General features: G+C 36.5%; 1 protein-coding gene across 1 annotated transcript in view; it reads left to right on the forward strand.

Annotated features, from left to right (window-relative positions):
* LOC101053954 (contactin-associated protein-like 4) overlaps nt 1–27,776 on the forward strand; it is a 106,721-nt gene that overhangs the window by 56,226 nt on the left and 22,719 nt on the right. The window contains 3 exon segments of the mRNA XM_074400317.1: nt 9,750–9,946; nt 15,250–15,407; nt 18,352–18,479. Coding sequence (XP_074256418.1) covers nt 9,750–9,946; nt 15,250–15,407; nt 18,352–18,479 — 483 coding nt within the window.

The following is a 27,776-nucleotide window of genomic DNA, read 5'->3' on the forward strand; positions in this document are numbered from 1 at the left end:
GTAGCCACGAGCACACATGCCTATTTAAATTCTAATTTAATTAAAATTAGTTACAAAACAAAATGACTGCATTTAAAAATTTTTAACTTAAATTTAATAACAAAAATAGGATTAAATTACAGCCAGGTGCAGTGTCTCACACCTGTAATCCCAGGACTTTGGGAGGCCAAAGTGGGGGCATGATTTGAGCTCAGGAGTTTGAGACCAGTCTGGACAACATAGTGAGACCCTGTTTGTATTTTTCTTTTTTTAAGTTTACTTTCTCAGTCTCCCTGGCTGTATTTTCACTGCTTAATAGCCTCCCGTGGCTGGCATGGAGTATATCATCATAGATGTGGAACCTTATCATTTGCTTAAGGTTACATTGAACAATGCTGTGTTAGGAAGTCAACATTTTATGGAGCAAAACCAAAGGAAAAGAGTAGTAGTATTCTACATTGAGGCAGGAGGTGTTACAAAGGAAGATTTGGTACTTAAAATTGGCAACCATACCATTCAGTGGATATGTGTTCAGAAAACAGCATGAAACCCAGGGTAGCAGGAGTATGATGAGTAAGTGGGGAGTGGTAAGACAGGAGAGTCAAGTGGGATGGGGAGGGGAAGAATATGGGCTGCATAACTGTAATGTAAGATTTTTGCTTTTTTACTGTGACATGAGTTAAGACAGTAAGGAGTTTTAAGATGGGAAGCAATCTGACTTCCTTTAATTGGATTGCAGCTGCTCCTGGGTTAGGGAATGCTTCTTCGGGAACACGGGTAGGAAGGGAGTGAGGAGACTATGCATATTGTACTTTTAAGAGTTGGGAGACCATTTCAAGTAATGCAAAAATCCAGGACTGATTGCATCAGATAAAAGCACTGTAGATTGGGGGCAGGGGAAGTGTTAGATTTTTCTCTTTGCATACTTGTGAGGTGTGAGAAAACAAAAAGCCAAAAATAATGACACGATTTTTGCCCTGGGCAATAGAGTGTCTGTTTGAACTGCGATTATTTAAGGTGTGATCAGAAAAGGTTTAAGGTGAAAGATCCTAAGCTCTGTTTTACGTATTTTTTGAGTTTGAGATGTCTGTTTTTCTACCTTCAAACAAGATTCTGAGTAGGCATTTGAACATGGGAGCAGCAGCCTCTTTATACTAATGAATGTGTAGTTCTAAAAACCGCAGGTCATGGCAAATTCTGTGCCAACACATATTTTGGCAGAAATTGCTACAGAATGTGTCTTCAAAGATTTTTCATTTAACACAAACTGGTGCCTTCCATTTGTCTCCCAACCATTGAGGACATTGCCCTGTACAGCAAAACAACCTAAAACAAATGTTGGTTCCTATATATTTGTCTTCTCAATGAAGGTCCCCTGCCTGTACAGTATGAATGCACAGACAGCACAGCAGGTGATTCTGATTCAGTGCAACCACTGAGGTGGGACAATGGAAATAATATCATCATGGATCTTTCCAAATTATTCTTATGTTTGGGAATCACTGTTTTAGGCTTTATGGTTCTCAAACTTTAGTATGCCCTGGCAACTTTGGTATGTAAGAATTAAACACAGGTGAGAGGACTTTACAGAGAGAGAGAGAAAAGAAGACTTTACAAATGTAAGATATGAATTCTAGTGTCAAAATGTTTTATTGTTTTTTTTTTTTTACCAACTTGGATAGGTTGGATTTTGAGTGAGATTTATGTAACAGTCTACCACTGCAAACCTGTAAATTCTGTGTTCCCATAAATGCATCTGGAGCTATACAGATACACATGTTATATAAAGTTTGATTCTAAAATTACAGTGATAGGTAGATGAATATGTCTAGTCTCTGAAGGTTTAAGAAGCAGACACATACACACGTGTGCACGTGTGTGTGTGTGTGTGTGCGTGTACGCACACCCCTCGTCCATTCTCATTATTTGCAATAGTTATGTTCTATAAAGTAACCAGGGTCACTGGACTTGAAAACACTGAACATATTACTCCTCCGGGGAAACACAGTAAGATGAGTTTCCTGCAAGTCTCTGGTCACAACAGTCTCATCCAACAATTAATACATAATCTTGTTTTATGTGTGTTTCAGGTTAAAGACACCTTATTTAATACATATCATTGATTCATTAAGATTATTCGTTAACATTGAGCTCATGGCCAAGAGCCCTATAACTCATGCCTGAACAAAGCTTATCTAACACACACATTTTCTTTATAAGCCTCAGTGCACACAGCCTTCTGTGTTTAGGAACACTCAACAACATTTCTGGGAGTGGGGGGCATTTTAAACAGCAAAAGGACCAAGCAATAGCACAAAAATGCAAAAAATCTGGCATGTAATAGACCACAAATGAGACATTTGTCTATAGTATGAGAGCTGAAACAAGAAAACACACCTTGGGAGGCCGAGGCAGGTGGATCACGAGGTCAAGAGATCGAGACCATCCTGGTCAACATGGTGAAACCCCATCTCTACTAAAAATACAAAAATTAGCTGGGCATGGAGGTGCGCGCCTGTAGTCCCAACTACTTGGGAGGCTGAGGCGGGAGAGTTGCTTGAACTCAGGAGGTGGAGGTTGCGGTGAGCCGAGATTGTGCCGTTGCACTCCAGCCTGGGTAACAAGAGTGAAACTCTGTCTCAAAGAAAGAAAAGAAGAAAACAAAACAAAACAGTGTTTCCATGTTCACCTGTAACAGGATATGTGAATGTCAGGCAGCCCACATTTTTGTGACCTTCTATGTGTTCACAACCAACTATGAAAGTGTTAGGGTTACAAATTTTAACAATTAGGGAAATTCACAAATAATGAGAATCTGCGTGTAATGAATATCGACTATATATCTATATCTTACGTTTATTATTGGCAATAATTTAGTAATTTATAGACCATATGTGTTATTATCTAAATGATAATGAAATTATCAATTTTATTGTATTGAATAATTATTTTATTTCAATTAAATCAACATTTACATTTTTATATTACATAGCAAATTAATGTAACTTATTATACAAGATATGTCTTTGATAAACAAATTATTTAAGGAAAAAATTGTAGTTAAGTCTCAACAATTCTAGGAGACCTGAAGAGTGTGTATATGTATATGTGAAGAGAGAGAGAACAGATTTCACGTTTGAGGAGCTAAGATTTTGAAATGAGGTCAAATGGGTCATAGATGCCGAAGATGGGAGAAATGGAAAAAAAAAAAAGACCAGAGTCACTGTTAGTATGCAGAGATTAAAGGTGCTTCAACAAGATTATTTAAAGTATTAACGAAAAAGAAGACATTCAGAAAATTTAAAGCCACGTGAATAGCAAGATGTTCAGAAACACAGATACCCAGAGACAGCTAAATGTCTCCAGTAGCTCTGGAATATTTGAACATATTCAAACCAAAGTGACAACCTCAGAGTATTGAACCCTGTGAGAAATACATGTTACTACTTGAAACTTTCCTTATTGATCTGGTTTTGCATATGAGGAAGCCAAGACTAGGGGATGTTAAGTGTAGCAGGTATAGCTTAAAACTCTCCATATTGATCTGGTTTTGCAAACAGGGAGGTTAAGTGTAGCAGGGTGAAAATATTGGTAGGAATAGATCAAGCACTGAAACCTTTGTCTGTTTTCTCACAACCTGAAAGTTTTTCCTCTAGAAAGGGCTACGCTACTGTCCATCAGTGTTTCATTGCTTGCGGCCGATACCATATCTTCTAATTATACAGATCAGGTATAATAACTGGTGAAAACAAGACAAAATGCTGAATCACTAACTTGCAAATATGTGTCTTATTAAAAAATCCAATTATTAGTCTAGAGTGTCAAATGATTCCACATGTATTAAAATACCTCTAAGCATTACAAGCTAAAAGATACAAACAAAAAATCTGTATTTGGAATGGATAATTTCCCGAATGATGTTAAAAGCTGAGATTTCTTTTTAAAGAGTTTTCCAAATGTAATTTAAAAATAAATAGTTAGAATAAGGTGAATCCCAGTGGCTGTCTCTATTGAAATACAGGACTGTTTTCTTCTACACTCAATTCATTGCTTTTTCTATAATGAAATTGTTTTATGTTAAGAAGTTTCCCCATATCAATCACTGCGCTGTAAGGATGATAGTTTGAGAGGGGAGAAATTGATGAGTGCCAGAACAGGGACTTTGAAGGTTTTCTAAAAGTGAAAACTCTACGGGCTAAACTCATCCCTTCTCGTGGCCCCATTGCCGAGACTCCTGGGTTGAGTTCCCCTGACTCAGTAAGTTTAGAACATAAGGCCTGGGTCTCTGCATTACTAACAAGTATCCCATGTGATTCCAACATAGGAAACCCTGAGACCATTTCAGGAGAAAGCTGGAGAGCATAAGACTTCTAACAGTATAATTATTTTTACTTTAGAAATTTCAATAATAAAGACCTTCTTAACAGCTATGATGGTTAATAACTGTCCATCATCCATCAAATGCAGTCTTATTTACATCAAGTTTTGCTCCAGAAGGCCGTCTCCCTTCCTGTCTCCTCTGCTTTCCTTAACACAGCACTGCCTACCTGCTCTTACGATCTTTATCACATCTATCACCTTCAGCTATTAAGCAAGAAGCAACGCAAGCTTTGCAACTGTATTGCTTAAACAGCATGTTTTCTCTTTGCACTGTTATCGCACTCAAAAATAGCAGCTAGCCTAAGGTAAATCAAATTCTTAATTACTCAGTTGCTTTATTTACAAATATTGAAATCTCTTCAGGGAGAGATGTGAGTAGGCAAACTACCATTCCATGTTTTTAAACTTCATAGATTTTTCTGCCTATTTCAGCCATCTCTTATTTATTTCCATGTCTCCTTACCCTGCAACTCTTTTTGCATTTAGTAAAAGATAATTTGTAATAAAGTAAAATCATGATGCTCATGCAGATATGAAAATAAAAGCTAAAAAATTTTAAAGATTTTTAAAATGCATTATTAATAAAGAAATTGATTAAGATATTACCATCAGTTCCAAGGAGAATCCAAAGAATAGACACATGTACACATTAGGAACACCGAGACAAGTGTGCCTGTGGAAGCAACACTAGATTCATCCATGGAGGAGGGAAGGCGCTAGAACGTCAACCACGTAGAACGTGCTTGTCTACAGACGTAATTATTTGTTGTAAGGAGACAGTGCCTTTATTTTTAGGCAAAGACAAAAAAAAAAAAAAAAGATCTGGCAACCTACATTAAATGTGTCTTGTAAGTTAGAGATAGTGAATTGCTTTGAAGAGATTTAAAGGCTTTTCTCCTCCAGATACATTTGCTTGTTTTCTAAGACTAATAAAAACCTAAGGACTTGCATCTTCTCTCCTCTAAAGAAAATTTGTGGGGCCGGGCGCAGTGGCTCAAGCCTGTAATCCCAGCACTTTGGGAGGCCGAGGCGGGTGGATCACGAGGTCAGGAGATCGAGACCATCCGGGTTAACATGGTGAAACCCCGTCTCTACTAAAAATACAAAAAATCAGCTGGGCATGGTGGCGCGTGCCTGTAATCCCAGCTACTCAGGAGGCTGAGGCAGGAGAATTGCCTGAACCCAGGGGGCGAAGGTTGCGCTGAGCCGAGATCGCGCCATTGCACTCCAGCCTGGGTAACAAGAGCGAAACTCTGTCTCAAAAAAAGAAAGAAAGAAAGAAAGAAGATTTGCGACATTCTAGAGTCAAAGTCTCTCTGTCACTTTATAGAGGGGAAGAAGAGAGAATGTGCCATACACCCTCTGTAACTCTAAGCTTCATAATTTTGTGATTCCTCTCTTATGGTGCAACTCAAACATGCATTGCTATGTCTAGCACTCACTGCATCTGCACATGGGAAACTGAGGTATGAGGGATTGATACGTATGAGATTCTCTATGAGCAAATGGTCCCTGATTCAGAGGTCCTCTGTATCTGTTAGTACAGATTAGACAGGTAGGTAGGTAGACTGATAAACAGAAAGATAAAATCTGTGCATGGGCAAGATAACTCCTTAACTCACAGGTAGGGTAACATCTCAGGGCCCTTCACAGTTTCAGACTTAACATTATTTTGCAATTTTATTCGCTATCTACAATTTATAGAATTTTTTTTTTTTTTTTTTTTGAGACAGAGTTTTGCTCTTGTTATCCAGGCTGGAGTGCAATGGCGCAATCTCGGCTCACCGCAACCTCCGCCTCCTGGGTTCAGGCAATTCTCCTGCCTCGGCCTCCTGAGTAGCTGGGATTACAGGCACGTGCCACCATGCCCAGCTAATTTTTTGTATTTTTAGTAGAGACGGGGTTTCACTATGTTGACCGGGATGGTCTCGATCTCTTGACCTCGTGATCCACCCGCCTCGGCCTCCCAAAGTGCTGGGATTACAGGCTTGAGCCACCGCGCCTGGCAGAATTATTTTGTTTTTGTTTTTTTGAGACGGAATCCCTCTCTCTTGCCCAGGCTGGAGTGCAGTGGTGCGATTTCAGCTCACTGCAACCTCTGCCTCCTGGGTTCAAGGGATTCTTCTGCCTCAGCCTCCCGAGTATCTGGGACTATAGGCAGGCATGCACCACCATGCCCAGTTAATTTTTGTGGTTTTGGTTTTATTTTTATTATTATTTTTTTTTTTAGCAGAGATGGGCTTTCGCCATATTGGCCAGACTGGTCTCGAACTCTTGACCTCGTGATCCGCCCACCTTGGCCTCCAAAAATGCTGGAATTACAGGCATGAGTCACCATGCCTGGCTAATTTATAGAATTATGTAATACCTCAGAGGCAACAAAAATATCAGAGCCACCACAGACTCTGAATCAGATAACCTACGAGGTTGTGCTCTAATCTAGACAATGCATTGTTTTTTATTCATTCATTTATTCCCTTATTTCTTTAACAAATGTCTTCTGCATTTTGTATCAAGCCTTGTGCTATGTGCTGGAGATAGGATTGTTAGCATATCAGAAACTACTGTTGTTCTCATACAGCTTGCAGACTGGTGGGAAAGACCAATAAAATCAACGACGAAGTATTGAAATACAAATTGTGAGGAAGTCTATGTCTTTTACCACTCTTATTTCTAAATAGGTATTTGTAGAAACTTAAGATCACCCAATCATGTCTGAAAGAACAGTAAAGAAACTCTGATTTGAGGCTTTTGATTTTCAGATGAGCTTTGGAACCTACCTTTTAAGGCATCTAACTCTGTTGCTCAAAATCTATTGTGACAATTTGATTGTCTCTTCTGCCCTGGAAATCTAGATGGACTGAAAAGTGTGGCATCTGTTTAACATCATACCTTGTAATGCTTTTCATTAGAGAATAAAATCACTTACAGGAACTATCATAATGTTGAAATATTTTAAAATTTTAAAAGGAAATGTTTATATGAGCTACTCTTTAATGGCTGCCATGCACTATGGCCTTGAATCTCTTGCAACACCTTTAAAAACCTTTAGAATCAGGTGTTAATTGTGACCCAGTGGATGCAAAACTGCAGGAAGTCTCTCTCAGTGTGATCCAGAAGGGAAAGAGACAAAGACTTCAAGCAGGTATATTGTCCACCTTTCTTGGTAGCTACTCAGCCAGAGTTAAGCTTCTTCTTGCATACCATTGATTTACCACAAGAAAAGGTGAATAGTTTTTTTGAAGAATAGAAACAGAGTCCAACAGAGGCTAGGCCGTCAGATTTGTCTAGTTAATAATAATCTTAAACTTCTAATAGCCAAGGTTGAGTTGGCTCAAATTATAGAATTTCAGACCTTGTTCTGCCAATTTAATTTCCAAATTTGGAAAGGAGGCTCAGATCTTTTCTACCTGACTTTCCTAAGGGTACAAGATTCATGCCAGATCTGTACCTCAGATCTCTTGATGATTTAGACGTTGTACTTCTGGCCACCCGTAATTTCTTCGGGTCGTAGATTAAGTTCTCTTTGAGAATGTTCTACTCATAAAGGGTGAACTGAAATGCAAGTGGGAAATACAGAAATAACAGCTGTCGTTTTGTGGTACTGGCCTGAGCATAGACAGTCAACACCAAGACAAAAGTATGCCAAATTGCAGGGTCTTTATTGCCAGCAGCCACGGAGGACTCGCGTCTCTCTAACCTGTGGCCCCAAAGGAAGGTGTCAAGACTTTTTATAACCATAAAACCACCTCGGGAGTGAGGGTGAGGGGCAGGGGTGTGGTGAGGGCTAGTGGATTCTGTAAATCACCTCCTGGGCGGAGATGAGGGTGAGAGGCTCCGGACACTCCGTGGGGGCCAGGGAACTTTTGACATTCTAATTGTTACTTAAGTGGTTCACAAAAGTCAAGATTGGCATTTGTTTACACATTGTCTGGGTAGGGTGGAAATCACAGTCCTTAATTACTTATTACAAGTCACAGGGGCCAAGATGGCATGGGTTTGGACTGCTTGCCTGTCACATTTAAGTTACAGAGAGCAGTTTCAATAGAAAGCCGAGGTATGGTTGAGGTATGCAGTTTTATGGGGCTTTTACCATGTCACATTTTCAAAGAAAAATAATAATCCACACATGGAAGGCAGTAAGGCTGTGAAGTTAGTCTTGCCTCATTTAGCCTGCCTTTCTAGTCCAAACTCTGATGACTGGGAAAGGGTTGGCAATGAAATTTTCAAAGTATACCTCCTTATTTTGATTGTTGATCCATGTGAATGTCTTTGCTAAAAAGATGGGGTTGGGGGGGTGAGTTTTTCCTACTGTTACTACTTTTCTCCAATCTGGGATATTCCGCTGTAAAATAGAAGAGTTGTGGGACTTAACAGCACATATATAGTGGAGTTTTGACAACTTTCAATCTTTTTTTTTGCCTACTAAATCAGAGGCTTTTTGATTCATCTGTTCTTTGCATATATCACAGAAAATAGAGTATAAAGTCTGGTAAAGTTGAAGGACAGATATCATATGCCTATCATCTGTTATAAACATTGTGGGATTTGATTTAATCTAAGAAATTTTGGTTATCAGTATGATGGAAATGTTTATGGACATTCAGGTACCAATACTGATAACTTGGGTAGATACTGCAAGATATTTGACTTTTGTGTTAGTTGAGATGCTGTGTCAGATGTGTTCAGTTTAAAAAAATTACTTCCTGTTGTACTGCCTAACTGTGCAGATCACATGATATCAAAATGACTATTTCAAATTCAATTTTAAAAAGATGCACACTGATAATTAAATGTTGACTAAAGACAGATATGTAGAGAGCTATGAAATTTTGACTTTATTTTTGCTGATACCACGAATAGTTGTTAAGAGTAGAACAGTCACTGCTTATTTTATATAATAGAAAATATTTCATGAATTCTAATATGCACATTTTTTTCATATTGTGACATCACTGGATTTTGAGTATGTCAATAATGAATAGTATTTTGTAGTTAGGCAGCATTTTTTCCTTTCTTGCAGTGAAATAAAATAATGATGCATCTTTAAAAAGATAGAATATCAGATTCAGTGAAATAAAATACATCACAAAAAGTAATCAGATTTCCAAATATTTTTCATCATAAATATTGTGTGGCTAAATTATATGAGAAAGCTAAATAAAATCACTGTAAATGCATGGCAATTGTATATATTTCAGGAAAAATAATCACTTTCCATAATTTAAAAATTCTGAGAATCCATTTGTGTTGATTCTACCTCTCAGAGAGATTTGATGACTAGAAAAATTTGACTCAGATAAAAGGTGATTTTGATTTTCTTTATTTATTTTAACTTTTGCAGACTAGTGATGGCATCCTCTCTTTCTCCCCCAATTTCTGCATACAAGAAACCGCATGGACCATCATACAGCACAACGGCTCTGACTTAACAAGAGTCAGAAACACTAATCCAGAGAACCCGTATGCTGGGTTTTTCGAGTATGTGGCCAGCATGGAGCAACTCCAGGCCACTATTAACCGTGCTGAACACTGTGAACAGGAGCTTACTTACTACTGCAAGAAGTCACGGCTCGTCAATAAGCAAGGTAAGTAAACCATGGTGTCTGTCTTGCTGCACACCCATCACATCATACACGCACTCAACTAGCTCCTGAGGATTTAAGTTCTGCAAAGTGGTGGCATATAGCTACTGAGGGTATAGGATCTTGCATACTTAGTAAACGTGTCACAGTCTGGAAGTCACAAAGATGCTTTTACCTGAAGAAAAGAACAAGGTCAATTTACACTAAGCTTTATTCAAAGCCTTGATTGCTTTTAAACTCTGTTCCTGTTCTTAATTGGATAACTATACAGCAAATGCCTCCTTCTGATACACAGTGAATGCACGGTGTTTATCCCTGATAAAAGGGCAAGTGACATCTAAGGTTTGTTTTATCATGGAAAACAGCTAATAAAAATACGGCTTAGTTTTTTGGAAGTGAGTATTCTATGTACCTCTTTTTCATGGATTGTTGAGGGCCTCTGGGTATAATTGAAAATTAGAAAAGACTGCCAGAAACACAGTTGATTCACTAGTTCAAGGAGGAATCAGAAAAACACCTTAACTCTTTATTTGATTCTGCTATGAATAACTAGTCTGCTCCTGAGTTCTGGTTTTGGTTTCATGCTTTCTTTCTTTAGAGCATCTCACTATGTCAGAGCCTCTGTTCCTACCACATCTGCCTTAGAGTAGGCCTTAACGAGCTAATTCTTGAAGTTACAGCAAGAGCTTCCCACCTTGCCTCTCAGCTTGCCATCTCTTCCTCTCTTCTAACCATCCAGTGCAAAATCCAAAATATTACTCTGTGAAGTAACTTAACCTTTAAGAATGCTGCTCCTATTTTTAAGAAACACAGTTCTATTTAAGAAACTCTACTGCCTTTCTGTTTTTTGTCTGTCCTTCACAGCCTCTTCTGCTGGATCCTGGAATTGCAGATTCTGTGTCCACCCTGCTTATGCAACCTTGATCCCACATGTTAGAGAACATTTTAAGACATCTGTACAATAAAGCCACTTCTTTCATGTTCGCTCCTGTTGTCCTAAGACGGGTTGGAGTTCCAGATAGAAGGACAAGAATTTAAGGAGAAATTTGTTTCATATAGGAATAGTGTATGTCATAGAGATCATGCAAAAATGCTGAATTGTTGTTCTGACATTTGAACCCTGCTTTTCTGATGAAGCCTCTCTTTACTCTCCACCCACTACAAATCAGATCATTTTCTCCCCTGTGACTGAATTCCTCCTTGCCATTCTAATCCTTTTGGCTTCTCCTCCTTTTCCTTTTTCAGAATGTTCTCATTTGGCCTCTATCCCTCTAATCCCATCTTGCTGGTACCCACCCCAAACTTATCTCCTCCTGAAACCTCTATTCTGTGTGCAATCGAGGACCAGACAGTTGTAGTGTGAACAGCATAGGATTTACAGCTGGAGGTGTGGGTGTGTTTGCCATTGGTTAGGTGCATCTAGAACTTAGACGAAACTTTGATTTATGAAATGGATGAATGGTTAATGAATCTCAGTCTTTGTTTTCTTTTCTCTGAAATGGGGGCCAATGATACCAGCCTCATAGGGGTACAGTGATGATTAGTTGGCATAGCACATACAAAGTGCATCAAGGGATTCCCTCATTTCTGGCTCTCCAGAGCGTTGTGGCCATAGCAAACATACACAGTTTAGTATGTAATGTGTTGTTCCTTGTTGTTGAATATTCATCTTAGAGTAAAAAAGCTGATAAGCAAATCTGGAAGAGTATTCTAAGAAGAATAAGAATGATAATTATGGGCCGGGCGCGGTGGCTCAAGCCTGTAATCCCAGCACTTTGGGAGGCTGAGGCGGGTGGATTACGAGGTCAAGAGATCGAGACCAGCCTGGTCAACATGGTGAAACCCCGTCTCTACTAAAAATACAAAATATTAGATGGGCATGGTGGCGTGTGCCTGTAATCCCAGCTACTCCCAGCTACTCAGGAGGCTGAGGCAGGAGAATTGCCTGAACCCAGGAGGCGGAGGTTGCGGTGAGCCGAGATCGCGCCATTGCACTCCAGCCTGGGTAACGAGCGAAACTCTGTCTCAAAAAAAAAAAAAAAAAAAAAAAGAATGATAATTATGGAGGGTAAATGAACGCTCTGGAACAAAAGGAATTCAGTCATTATGTGGAAAAGGAGGTCATACAGTATTTGTCTTTCAGTGTTTGGCTTATTACACTTAGTATAATGCCTTTCATGTTCATCCTTTTTGTCACAAATGGTAGGACTTCCTTCTATTTAAGGATGAATGATATCCCATTGTGTGTGTGTACATGTATATATATCACACTTTCTTTATCCAGTCATCAATAGACACTTAGGTTTTTTCATCTCTTGCTATTGTGAATAAAGCTGCAATGAACATGGAAGTGAAAACATCTCAAGATAGCGAAGGGTATTATACTGAGTGAAATAAGCCAGAAACAGAAAGAGAAATACTTCGTGATCCCACTTATATATAGAATCTAAAGAAGTTGAACTCATAGAAACAGAGTAAAAGAGTGGTTTCTGGGGGAGGAGGTTGGTGTGGAGATGTTGGTCAAAGGGTATAAATTTGCAGTTGTGAGATGAATACATTGTGGAGATGTAGTATGCAGAATGATGACTATAGTTAACAACAATGTATTATTTTACACTTGAAATTTGCTAAGAGAGTAGATCTTAGTATTCTCACCATAAAAATATAAAGTGGCTGTATGAAGTGGTGAATATGTTAATTAGTGTGATTGTAGTAATCATTTTACTGTATACATGAAAACGTTGCTTTGCACACCTTAAATGTATACAATTTGTATTTGTCAATTTTACTGCAGAGCTGAAAAATAAAACATAAGAAAATATGAAAAGAAAGATGGTTATCAAAGTTGACAAAGAAGTCAAGCTGTAACAGAACTAGAAAGCAGAATACCTGAGGGACTGGTGAGCAAACACCACACAGAGTAAAGGGAGTTGATATGGTTTGGCTGTGCCCTCACCAAAATCCCACCTTGGATTGTAATAATCCTTACATGTCAAGAGCAGGGCCAGGTGGAGATAACTGAATCATGCAGTGGTTTCTGCCATATTGTTCTCATGGCAGTGAATAAGTCTTATGAGATCTTATTGTTTTATAAGTGGGAGTTCCCCTGCACAAGCTCTCTTGCTTGCCACCACGTAAGACGTGACTTTGCTCTTTCTTGCCTTCCACCATGATTGTGAAGCTTCCCAGGCATGTGGAACGATGAGTCCACCCAACCTCTTTTCTTTATAAATTACCCAGTTGAGTATGTCTTTATTAACTGCATGAAGATAGACTAATACAGGGGTTGACAGAATGTGAAGGAATCCCCATTTGTAAGGCCAGTTGTGCCTGTGCACTTAAAAAAAAAAAAAAAAAAATGCTTGCTTGGTGTTTCAGACTCAAGAACCAGTTTTAGAAAGTCAACTCCAGAAAGGTGTGGAACAGGGGATACTAATCTTGGCTAAATACACACATTTTTTTCTCAGGTTGGTGACTTCATGATTCATGTAGGATAGATTTGAGGTAGAGAGACATAAAAAGAGGGAACAATTGGATTCTGAGGTCACAGTAAGAAATATAATGGGGAAGAACAGGAAGTTGTTTTCAGACAAGCTATATTTAGAGTTTCAGATCTTGGTGATTTAGTGTCAAGTTGTAATGCTGCCATATGTGAATGAATGAAGTGAAATGTGTATGAAAATATGTTTTCAGCTGCTGAGGATCTGTGACTCAGCACATAGGAGGGATGATTAATGGGAATGCTCAAGTCATTTAGGATTTTAATTATGGGAAGTGGAATGTTCTACCATATCCACAGGTATCTTTTACCTTTAATTTTTATTTCTCAAGATTTAAAAAATTCATTTCTATACTTATGTAAATTTCTTAGTACATTTTTTTAAAAAGTCTTGGATTGAACCAAAGTCTGACACCTTAAAAAAACATTCAGTGATTTTTATTTTGTAGGGAAGACAAAAAATTTAGATGTGGTAATATAGTTCAGTATTTAAGAATAACAATTTATTTTTCTTTCTATTCTATGAAAACATAATATTTTCAGCAGTATATTGAAATATATTTATTAAGTGTTTCAAGTAATTTTCACCTTCTGGTGAAGGGCTAATCATGTAATTTAAAAAAGATGAAGATTCTTCTTAATGTATTTATGCATAACACAGCTTCTGATAACTCTTTGCTTTTTTTTTTTTTTTTTTTTTTTCTGATGTGACCAGACTGGCTTGCATAATAATCCTGGGAGAGAGGCTGTCAGCATTAGCAAAGGGGTTATCTAATAGTAAGTTAAAATGAACCTTGGCATTTGTAAGCAAGGGAGAAATTAGTAAAAAAAATCCCAGTTGCTCAGTAGGGCTAATGGTGACAACTTAAAGGTTCGAAAGTCTACAGAAAAATGATCAAGCACCTTTGAGAAGCTGACTGATTCGATGTTGCTTACATTCTTCTCATTCCCTGATTCTTGGATGACTACAATTTATTCTCCATACTTGTTTTTTTCCACGATAGATTGGCTAAATGCTTCACTTCCTTTTCTGAAAATCCTTGCCTAGATGTTCTGTTTGTTCCTTGCTCTAGTTCCTTGGCATTATATCTAGTCTTAACTCTGAAAAGGAGCTGGTAGCTGAACATTTATCATAGAAAGAGATGATTTGGCTGAGGGAAACTTCTTTTGAGTGTAATATTCACTTCCATCATGAAGATTTTTCAGTGTTATTTTTGCAGTCTTTAAATAAATAGCAAAGCCATTAAATGTAAGATAAAATATATACTTCCAAATAATTCTTAAATCATGACAAGGGAGTGCCAAACCATGCCTAATGTTTATTAAACAGCTAGGATAATTTTAGACAATAAATTTATTAAGACAAATCAGGGACATTACATAACATTCCATAATGCTTTAATGGGCTTTTCATGATTTCAAATCAATTTTGCTTTGGTATGTTAATTACTATGATTTATATTTTGATGCTAACTTGTTTCAAAATTCCTTTTAAAGACATTGTATATGAGAGCTGCTCTCAATCCATTTTTTACTATCGTGCCTAAGTTAAAGAGAAACTGCTGTTTTTTTTTTTCTGCTCAAGAACAAATGTCATTGAAGCCTAAATAATAACTTTTTTATTTAAAAAAAGTTGCCTTAAGGAAATGCCATCAATTATACTGTTTTGTGTATCCTTAAATCAAATCATTCTTTCTCTCTTTGTCCTTTTATTCTTTTTGATGACTTTGGAAGAAAGGGAATTATACTGGGAGAAAAGGTGATGGGACATAAAGCGTATGTCACATTTCTCACGTTTGTCTTTCCGATGGAACCCCTCTGAGTTGGTGGGTAGGAAGGACCAATGAAACACAAACCTCCTGGGGAGGTTCCTCACCTGATCTTCAAAAATGTACTTGTGGATTAGAGGGAAACTGCATTGATTCTCAGTATTACTGCAATTGTGATGCTGACTGGAATGAATGGTGATTTCCATATGATTTCTTTATGCAAGAAAAAGTTTATTTAAAAAAAATAAATTTATCACTAAATGTATAGCTAGCCAGATACTGAACAAGTTAGTGCAATGAAGGGATTAGATAAAGGTATGTTTTGGTGAAGCTTGGTATACTCAATATAATTCTAAGTATTAAGTCAATGCCTTTTTGAGTTATTTTCTGTAATGGACCATAAGTTATGTACATTTAAATTTGATAATCCAATAGAGACACCTGTTACATGGGGAATTAATTATTATTCCATTTAAAACTATATATGAGTAGGTATTCTGTTATCTTGAAAGTATATTTACAGCCAAAGCAAATTTCTTCAATAATCTACCTATAAAACCTTTAAAATTTGCTACAGTTATAATGCATTTCTTTTATACTTTTAGAAAGACAAATCATACCACAAAGAACTAATGTTCTGTGGATTGTATTTTGAAAAATGAAATCAGTAACATTTTAGGAATTTTAAAATCAAATTTAAAATATTCCTGTAAATAGAAAAGAAGCTTATATATGTGTTCTTTATTTGAAAACATTAAAAAAGACATTGATAGTATTTGAGACCAGAGTTGGCATGTATACTGGTCTTATTTGTTATTTGTAAAGTGAAAATATTTTAAATGTTTATATCTACATTTTAGCATAACGTATGTATATGTTACATTGCTAAGCAACTGAACCTGTACAGAAGACTTATTTTTAACAAATATTCACAGTCAATCTGGATGTTGCTATGAATGATGTTGTTATTGATTACAGGGATAAATCTGCTGTTAATTGAGGTTGTAATTTGAATTAGGTAATATTTATTTAGTTGGGAAACCTCAAGATTATGTCATATATATGTAGTTCTTTTGGAATAGCACTTTTAGTGTTACATGTTTGGTGTGAAGAATAGTGTCTCTGTTACTCAAAGTCTCATTTTTCAAAATTTCTACTCCCTTTGGAAAGCACCCTTTTCTTCTCAGTATCTTCACAAAAAATGCTATATAGTAATATTATATTTTAAAATTTAAATAGAAGGCTAGTAGTAATGCTTAACAACAGTAAAAATTTACCTAATCATCAATAACTCTCCAATGCTTCTATAACATATTGCTAATTAAAAATGACTTTAAAAAATAAGATTGTTAAACTTCTCATATTAAATTCTGCTAATGGTGAAGTAACTTGCATAGAACTAACCCTTCTCAGATAATTGTTGTAAATCCAGGAAAAAATGTTATCAGAACAACCACTCGAAATAAGCAGAGAGCAACCAGATGTAGGCAGAAACTGCCCATGTGTTTACAGCAAAAACTATGCCCCAGATCTGAGTGCTAGAATTGGAAACTAAGCAAAATTCACACAGGCTCTAACTAATGAATTGCCAGACCAAGCAGTGGCAATTTATTGTGATAAGATTGTTATTTAACTGCCTATGAAAACAAAAATGAAATCTTTAAAGAATAACAAAATCCAGAATCTTTAGAATATATCATGATATACCATATGTTATAACAATTACTGAATATTCAAAAAAGAGTACATTTTGATCTAAAGTCAAGAAATTAAGAGCAGTCATCATAAAGAAACCTTGGGGTACTGATATTTGAATTGTCAGGCAGAAATTTTACAGCAACTATTATAAAAATATTTGAAGACTTAAAGGCAAAAATAATCACAATGTGTAGACAAAGGATATTTTAAAACGATAGGCGAGAACTATAAAATGGAACAAAATGTAAATTTTAGAATAGAAAGAGTATCTGAAATAACAAATTGTAATAGAAATTCTTCAGGCTAAAGAGAAATAACATGAATGAAAACTCAGATCTTCAGGAAGAAATAAAAAGCACTGGAAATTGCAAATTTGTTGGTAAATATAAAAACCAGTGCTTAAATTGTTTTCTTAATTAAAAATTAAATTTACTGTTTAATTTTATTATAACATTTATAACACATGCATTTAAAATATATTACAATAACCAAACAAAGAATAAGTATGTGTGGGGGGGATGGAGCAGTGTTAAATGAATTATCCCTTAGCAAGCTTTGGACATTTTGGTTGTTAAAAAACATAATGTCTAAATAGGCTGTGATAAACTAAGAATTTATTTTCTAATCTGTAAAGCAAACATCAAAATACAGTCAACAAACGTAGCTAAAAAGTGAATAGAGAAAATAAAACTAAATACAAAAAGTATAGAAAACCAAGAGGAGGCAGCAAAGGAAAACAGAAGTACAAGAAATCACGTGGGAGAAACAGAAGAAATAGCAAAATGGTAGACCTCAAAAGCGGTATTCATCATTACACTAAATGTTAATGTATTAATCAATTTAGGTCAAAAGGTAGAAAATGGTCTATTGAATTAAAAAATCTCCCACTGTGTTCTATTTTTAACACTATCCTATATTTTGTATTCTCTATTACATACTTTCTACAAGAGACATTAAAATGGCATTGTTTTGACCAGGCACAGTGGCTCATGCCTACAATTCCAGCACTTTAGGAGGCTGAGGCAGGCAGATCACTTGAGGCCAGGAGTTCAAGACCAGCCAGGCCAACATGGCAAAATCCTGACTTTTCCAAAAAATACAAAGATTAACTGGGTGTGATGGTGCACATCTGTAATCTCTGCTACTTGGGAGGCTGAGGCACAAGAATGGGTTGAACCCAGGAGGAGGAGGTTGCAGTAAGCCAGAACGGTGCTACTGCACTCTAGCCCGGGAGACAGAGTGAGACCCTGTCTCAAAATAATAATAACAATAAATAACAAATTAAAGAAATTGTATGTCATTCTGTTTTTATGTGCTCAGATGAGTGATGGGATCCTTACTCTTTTGTGGGTGCAAATTTAGTTCAGAACATCTTGGTTTTGCAATGCGATAAGGACTATTAAAATGTCTTAAGAATTTTGTGGTTGGTATTGCCTTTTAGGACCAATGACACTGGATTGCTTTCTTATAAAGAACATCTTCCAGTAACTAAGATTGTCATCACAGACACAGGCCGACCGCATTCAGAAGCTGCTTATAAACTGGGGCCTCTACTCTGCAGAGGAGACAGTAAGTGGTTATGATGTGTTGTAAGCATGTTTAAGAAAAGTACCATGACTTAAAGTACCATCACTTAAGCATTGTATTTCTGTCACATAATAATTAATCAGACTTCTATTGTGAACATTCATAAGTGAGGATTGAAATATTCTTTCAGTCAGTCAACAAGTAAGTATTTCTATGAAGTGCAAAGCTATGATGGCAAACCTTGTTAACATTCTAAGAAAAAGAACCACTGGGCATCTTGATTTGATTAGTTCATGAGTACATTCCAGCATTCCTAAATTTCTAATTGCTGTTATCCACATAGGAAAACCTCAATGCTATACACAGTTGTTAATAATTCATGTGGATTTCCTATTGTTAGGCCTGGGATGAAATTAGAGCGTCAATGGAATCACTTCAGTTTAACCAAATATATTTCAAATGTACGTTTCATTTTTATTTCAGTTTGTGTTTGTGTGTGTCTGCGTTCATTTACTTTAAACCAATGGAATGTGCTGTATGCAATGCATTAACACTTTAAACCAGAATTTTAAAGTTCAAATATAGTTCCACTATATTGATGTTCTATATACGTTTATGTTCCACATATATATGTTTTCTTTGATCAGGGAATGAAATGAGCATATGTATTCATTTATAGATTGTTACCCTCTCTGAAAAGAGTTAGGTTACAGACTGGTGCATTAAATATGTATGCTTTTAGTATTTCCAGAACTTAAGATGGAAATGGATGAAATATTTTTTTACATTAATACCGTACCTTAAAATAAAATTTTATTCTAGGGGCACAACAGAAGAAGAGAGAATCTGACATTTCAGTGGATTTATGGAGATACAGAGCAGAAGTTGCTTAGTTAAAAAGCAAAGATGATACTGGCCTATAAAAATTATATATACATTGTAAATACTGTTCGCCATTATACTCACCATCTCTGATATGTATCATCTCCACTTTCTGTTCTACCAGTGAGCCTTACCCAATCCCCATGAAGATGGCATGGGATATTTCATGGAAAGAAAAATTATGTGCAAAGAGATGAGGTTGTAAACTTCAGATGCATCCAGGAGAGTGTAACGATTTTTCATGGCTGTAAAGGAGTTGTTCTATACATCACATGTACCTTTCACTGCTTGCTCTGATCTTAACCCTGCAGGGACCCAGGCTGGCTTCCTCTGCCTTCCTTATTCCATTAGCCAAAATCCCTGTGAATTAGTATGTTTAAAGTGAGGTCCCTACCAACTCTATCCCTTAGGCTTTGTTTCTTCTAGAATTTCTGTTATCATTTCAAGTACACAACATCATTTCACTTAGAGCCATGATTCTCCGTCTAAGGCACTGTTGCCCTGCACCGGACATTTGGCCATGTTTGGAGACATTTTTGGTTGTCGCATTGTGGAGAAGTGGAGTGCTACTGGCATGTAGTGGGAGAAGTCAGGGATGCTGCTAAATATCCTGCAATACATGAGACAGGCCTCCACAACAAAGAATTATCTGGCCCCAAATGTCAATAGTACTGAGGTTGAGAAACTAGAGCATTGAACTACTGTGACCATGGGAATACAGAAGAGAGTTGCTACATCAGCACTAAGAATTTACAAATAACGTCAAGTATTTAGAGACCTGCTAATTAATCTCTGACTTATTAATTAAACAGTAATCAAGTAATTGACCTTCTTGCTCCCTATATCTATTTTCAGGGTGGAGGTTCATCTTCACCTGAGGTTATTTTCTGCGTGAAGGATTAAGTCCTATTTTCTGCATGAAGTGTTCTTTATTTTCTGTTAGATGAGCAATAGCTTCAGTGAATACTCCTTTTTTCTATATGGGAAATCTGTACCACTTAAGTTACAATGCCCAAGGTACTTTTTTTTTTTTCATTTCCAAATGTGGCTCACTGGGCAGATATGGGACTAATAGATATAGGATCATGCACAGTAGGCCTTGTAAGCAGAGAAAAGCTTCATGGACATTGCTTTGAAGGCATCAGGACTGCACATTGAGTAATTTAAGACTGAGAAATAACCTAATTCTCATGATTCAGTTGAAAACCTGACAATCAGTTATAAACCTGAAGATCAGTGACGTGACCTTTGATGTACGACAAGGGAAGGATGAAGGCTTGAACCAGGCAGTAATTGGCACGGAGCTTTAAAAGAGGGATCAACTACGAGGTGAATTCAATATGACTCAGATGTAAGGTTGAGAGTTAAAGCCTTGGGGATGATCTCCAGCTTTCTTATTTATGATCTCCAGCTTTGTGATTTGAATAAAGCCATTAGTGTCATTCATTGAGACAGGAGATTAACACGTTTTTTTTCCACAGGAAAGTAAAAAAGTGAGAATGCAAAAAGTAACATTTTCATTTTATCACATAAGCTAGTGATACTGAAAAATTAAGATCTAGCCATGTTTTTGTAGAAAAGAAGGTGAAGTTTTGAGAAAGCAGGACAAATAAAACCCTAATATTAGACCTACTAGTACCAGTTATGACGTTACCCCTAATTTATTGATGTCTTTTTCAAAGCTTTCTTTTCATTTTGTTTTTAATATGGGTGAGCCTGCAATTTCATTTTACTGCTGTTATTATTGTTGATATCAGAAATCAAGTAACAAACTTGGAAATAAGAGAACTTCCTCAATGGTATAAGGGACGTTTGTGAAAATCTGATAGCTAATGTCATACTTTGAATAACCAAAGATTATAAATATTTTCCCTTTAAGTTTAGGATAAAGGCAAGAATGTCTGCTCTCACTCCAATTCAATCTATTACTGATGGTCGTGGCACATTTAATCAGTCAAGGAAAGGAATTCAAAGCATTTATTAAGTTGCTGCAATAGTAATCAACCCGATTTTAATGGCAAATCAGGTTGCTGTTAAAAGAAGTGGCAAAACCACAATTACTTTTGCACCAACCTTAGATTAGAATGGATCAAATAAAATGTCTATTTACAGGTGACATGACTTTATGGTTTTTAAAAGTGAGTTTAGCAAAGTGATGGGATTTGAGGTCAATATACAAAATTAAAGTATATTTCTTTATGCTAACAATAAAAATTATAAATGAGATTCTAAAAGTACTGTTTTTATATTGCCACCAACAGCTTAAAATATTTTGGTGTAAATGTAACAGATTATCAAGAAAAAATTAAGGAAATTATATTTAAACATTTGCAAATTAAAAGATTTGATTAGATGTCAATTTTTCCCAAATTTATATATAGACTGAAAACAATCCCAATTAAAATCCAGCAATCTTTTTTGGGGGGTGTAGACATTGGAAAGTTTATTTTAAAATGTATGTGGAAATGCAAATAATAACGAACTGCAACAATGTTTCAAAAAATATAAACAAAGTTTGAGACTTACTGTAAAACTAACAGATTATAAGACTTACTGTAAAACTAACAGATATTCAAGGAAGTATGATATTGGCATTACAATAGACAAATACATGAATGGAATCGAATAGAGAGCCCAGAAATAGACCCATATACAGATGGTTGCTTGACTGTTGACAAAGCTGCCAAAGGAACTCAATGATGAACGAATAGAATTTTTCAAGAAACAGGATGGAACAATTCTAATCAATTTGAAAAAGAAAAGAAGAGGAAAAAAAGAGTATCAACTCTTATTTCAAAGCAGATACAAAGTTAACTCAAAAATAATCATAAACTTAAACCTTCTTCACAGAACTGAAAAAACCACTTCAAACTTCATATGGAACCAAAAGTGAGCCTGCATAGCCAAAGCAATCCTAAGCAAAAAGAATAAAGCTGGAGGCATCACACTGCCTGACTTCAAACTATACTACAAGGCTATAGTAATCAAAACAGCATGGTACTGGTATCAAAACGGAGATATAGACCAATGGAACAGAACAGAGGCCTTGGAAGTAACACCACACATCTACAACCATCTGATCTTTGATAAGCCTAACAAAAACAAGCAATAGGGAAAGGATTTCCTGTTTAATAAATGGTGTTGGGAAAACTGAACAAAGAAAATGTGGCATATATACACCATGGAATACTATGCAGCCATAAAAAATGATGAGTTCGTGTCCTTTATAGGGACATGGATGAATTTGGAAACTATCATTCTTAGCAAACTGACAGAATAACAGAAAACCAAACACTGTATGTTCTCACTCATAGGTAAGCGTTGAACAATAAGAATACATGGGTACAGGGAGGGGAACATCATACTCTGGGGTCTGTTGGAGGGTGGGGGTCTAGGGGAGGGACAACAGGGGGTGGGGAGGGATAACACTGGGAGAAATGCCTGATGTAGGTGATGGGGGGATGGAGGCAGCAAACCACCATGGCATGTGTGTACCTATGCAACAATCCTGCAAGATCTGCACGTGTACCCCAGAACTTAAAGTACAAAAAAAAAAAAAAAAAAAAAACCTGAGAACTGATAATTGGTTTTAGCAATGTGGATGTTATAGCAACCTTGGCAATCGTTTGTTTTGTTAAGTTAAAAGCCTCAGATAGATTCAGGAAATAGTGGGAGGAGAAAAATATGGGAAAATATTATGCTAAATGGAGGAGAAAGTAGGATCGCCAGAGTGGGGTTTCTGAGGTGAGCGAATTAATAGCATGTGTGTGTTAGTAAGAGCGATCCAGTAGATAAATCTGTGGATTGCAGACAGTTAATTCATTCTAACAGGAGGGAGTGCAGAACACAGGTGATGTAATAGGAAGGTGAACAGCTGTGGTGGTGGGTGCTTAGAGAAGTTCACTCTGTCTTCTGCTCTTTTCTTAGAGATTCCTAGAAAAGTTAAAGAATGAGAAATGAGACACATGTTTGGGAAGAAGAAGTGTGAAATAATCCACTAAGAGCATGGGACAGTGAAGGCATTAGGGAAATATAATGTGATTGCAGAGGAGCATTTAGTATGTCTATTTGGCATCATGTTATGGCTCATGTGTACTTACCTATAGTGTTCTTTAAAACCCGATGTTTATACACAATCAACATAAGGATTTGTAATTAAGTCCTGTATGCAGGAATCAGGTAATAAGCATATTATGAAAAATTTGCTAGTTTTTGTTTTCAACTATTTTAGTCTAATAAAATACTTCAATCAACATTTGAAGGTATTCTGTATACATGGGAAGATATTCAACATGCCAAATTGCAAATGTGCTGTAGTAGACCAATATATAGATGTGCCTGCTTAAAAACAGTAATGCCCATACTCTACAGGCTGTAAGTGTGCAAATGCAGGAAGATATTATATTAAGAACTCTTCTACTTATACTTAGTTAATTGAAGATTTAAAGTAATTTTTAAAAGACGATAATCTGAATATTAAGTGACTTTTGACTTTAACCATGTAAATAAAGGAATCACATTTTTGTTACTCTACGGCCAATAAAAGGCTTAAAATTCTGATTGGGCACTTAGTTATTTTTGTTTTACTGAGTCAGAATGACTCTATCTCATTAGAGTCATAGGTGAATTTGTTCCTCTTCTCAGATGCATAATTGGACTCGAATATTATTGCATGATCATGTGTGTTCATGGAAGATATCAATCTTGGGTAGACCAGATTTACCTTGAATTTATGATAGGTTCTCCTTTGTATATTAAATGGTTGCCATTTGTTAACTCAGAATAGGTTACTTCAAATAGAATAAGAGTGTGACACTCGGAAGGCTGTCTCCTCTGATGCCCAACTCCACATCTCTTTGTTGTCACTCTGACCTTCAGAGGAATGACTGAGGGCTAATGCAGTGGCGAACTTAGATAAGTGTTACTCATCTCATTTACTATATTATATATTCTCTTACATCTAGACTAAAAATAATTGGATGTTGCTCCAAAATTCTGTTCTTCCAATTTCTTCTAAAATAAAATTATATGTGTGTGTCTTTGAATAATTAAATATACAAGTCTGTTTCTTTGCTATTAATATCAAAATAGGTTTGCACAAAACTAGTATAAGACTTATGATAAGAAGTACCTTCTTCAGTGACAGTTTGTGAAACCTTTTGATTATAAAAACAATTTCTGCTCTGCCTTCTTAAGAGGCATTTTCACTTTCTATTTGGCACATCTGTCTTATTGTGTGTGCATGTGTGGGAGTGGTTAGGGAGTGTTTATGGAAACATTTATGAACAGCTTTGTTCTCTTTTATATTGCTCTGCAAACCACTAAGCTATAATTATCTCCAGCCAGATTTCATTTTCTTCATTTTTTTTATTTTGCTTATATTGATTCCTATTGAGGATCCTAAATAGTTGACAACAATAATAGATCTGCTAAAAAGAGGAACCAGTGAATTATGAAACCAATATATAGGTTATTGTGTTCTGATAATGTAACATATAAGTTAATGTTAGAATTTTATTTCTGTTAAAATCTATGTTTTTCAGCTTATTTTAAAATAATTCTTAAGTGTTTTGAAGTTACATTGACTACTAAAATATTCTTCAGATCAGCATTTCAACATTTAAAATATTTTTACTTTTCAGAAATGGTTTATTGGAATTTTATAAGCATATAAAATTTCCTAGAGGGTTAGGACATCTAACCTAAAATAATCTAAAGATTTTTTAGACTTGATATCAAAAACATAGTCCATAAAAGGCTAAATTGATAAATGAGACTTTACCAAAATTAAATTTTACTCTGTGAAAGGTTCCATTAAGAGGAAGAAAAGGCAGGCTACAGAGTAGCAAAAAATAATTGCAAACCACGTATCTGAAAAAGGACTATATCTAGAATATATGAAGAATCCTTGAAAGTTGACAGGTTAAAAAAATAATTAAAATATGGCTGTTATGAACTAAATTGTTTTCCCAAAATTTATATTGAAGCCCTAACCCCAGTGTGACTGTATCTGAAGACAGGGCCTTTAAGGAGATAACTAAGGTAAATGAGGTCATAAGGGTGATGCCCTAATTCAATAGGACTAGTGTCCTTATAAGAGGTGAAAGAGACACCAGAGATCGATCTCTCTGTGCTTGCTCAGAGGAAAGACCATGTTAGGTCACAGGATGAAGGCAATCATTTACAAGCCAGGAAGAGAGGTCTCACGAAAAGCCAATCCTGCAAGCAACTTGATCTTGGACTTCTAGCCTCCATCATTATGAGAAATAAATGTCTGTGTTTTAAGCCACCTGACCTCTGGGATGTTGTTATGGCAGCCCGGGCAGACTCACACAATGGGTGAAAGACAGAGAGGGAGGTTCCACCACAGAAGGTATACAGATGGCAAGAAAGCACATGAAACAATACTCAGCATCATCAACCGCTAGGCAAATGCATATTACGTCCACAATGAGACACCACTTTACACCTTTCAGAAGCACTAAGATTGAAAAAAAAATAGTACCAACATAAAATACTGGCCAATATATGGAGAAACTGGATCACTCATACATTGCTGGTTGGAATGTCAATGACACCGCCATGCTAGGAAACCATTTAGCAACCTACCTTCCTTCCTTCCTTCCTTCCTTCCTTCCTTCCTTCCTTCCTTCCTTCCCTCATTCCTTCCTTCCTTCCTTCCTTCCTTCCTCTCTGCCTCCCTCTCTTCTTCCTTCCTTCTTCCTTCCTTCCGTTTCTTTCTTTCTTTCTCTTTTTCTTTCTTGCTTGCTTGCTTTCTTTTTCTTTTTCTTTTCTTTTCTTTCTTTTCTTTCTTTCTTTCTTTCTTTCTTTTTCTTTCCTTCCTTCCTTCCTTCTTTCTTTCCTTCTTTCTTTCTTTCAGTTCTGGGCTACATGTGCAGAATGTGCAAATTTGTCACATAGGTATACATGTGCCATGGTGGTTTGCTGTACCTATCAACCCATTATCTGGGCTTTAAACCCCACATACATTAGGTATTTCTCCTAATGCTTATATTGATTCCTATTGAGAATCAATGCTTATATTGATTCCTTGCCACCCACCCCCTGACAGGACCCTCTCTGTGTCCATGGGTTCTCATTGTTCAACTCCCACTTACAAGTGAGAACATGAGGTATTTGGTTTTTCTGTTCCTATGTTAGTTTGCTGCGACTGATGGTTTCCAGCTTTATCGATGTCCTGCAAAGGACATGAATGCATTCTTTTTCATGGCTGCATAGTATTCCATGGTGTAAATATGCCACATTTTTTTTTACTCAGTCTATCATTGATGGGCATTTGGGTAGGTTCCAAGACTTTGCTATTGTAAATAGTGCTGCAGTAAACATATGTGCGCATATGTCTTCATAATAAGTGATTTATAATTCTTCGGGTATATACCCAGTAATGGGATTGCTGGGTCAAATGGTATTTCTGGTTCTAGATCCTTGAGGAATCACCATACTGTCTTCCACAATGGTTTGCAACTCTCACGCAATCCAGTGATTATACTCCTGGGCTTTTTTCCCCAGGAAATTGGAAACTTATGTTTACATAAAAATTTGCACCTGGATGTTAATGGAAGCTTTATTGGTAATAGCTGAAAGCTTGACAAAATGTAGGTGTCCTTCTGCAGATGGATGTTTAAATAAATTATAGTATATTCATACCATGGAATACTACTCAGCAGTAGAAAATGAACTAGTGATACAGAAAATTGTAGGTAAGTCTTCAAAGAGTAATTCTGGGCTGGACGTGGTGGCTCACACCTATAATCACAGCACTTTGGGAGGACAATGTGGCCAGATTACCTGAGCTCAGGAGTTCGAGACCAGCCTGGCCAGCATGGTGAAACCCCATCTGTACTAAGAAATAGAAGTATTAGCCCAGCATAGTGGTGTGCACCTTTAATCCCAGGTACTCAGGAGGCTGAGGCAGGAGAATTGCTTGAAGCTGGGAGGTTGCAGTGGCCAAGATTGTACCATTGCATTCTAATCTGGCTGACAGAGCAAGAATCTGTCAAAAATAAAAATGAATCATTTGGATTTTTTTTTAAAGCAAGCCAATCTCAAGGCTGCATACTTTATGCTTTCATTTGTAAAGCATTCTTGAAATGACAAAACTGTAGAAACGAAGAACTGATTCGTTGTTGTCAAAAGGTTAAAGAAGGGGTGAGGAGGGAGGAGAGAGGGTTTAGCCATATGAGGAAAGCATGAAGTATACCGTAGTGATAGAAAGGTTCTGCATCTTAGCATCAATGTCACTGTCCTGGTTTTGATATCCTACTATTGTTTTGTAAGGTATTATCATAGGGGGAAACTAGATAAAGGGCACTTGGAATCTTTCTGTATTATTTCTTATACCTGCATAAGAATCTACCAACACTTGAAAATAAAATTTTTAATTAAATCCATATTTCTGACTTATTTCTTTATGATTATTAAGTATTCAGAATGACC

Source organism: Saimiri boliviensis, chromosome 6, assembly GCF_048565385.1.
Source record: "Saimiri boliviensis isolate mSaiBol1 chromosome 6, mSaiBol1.pri, whole genome shotgun sequence".
NCBI classification, from domain to species: domain Eukaryota; kingdom Metazoa; phylum Chordata; class Mammalia; order Primates; family Cebidae; genus Saimiri; species Saimiri boliviensis.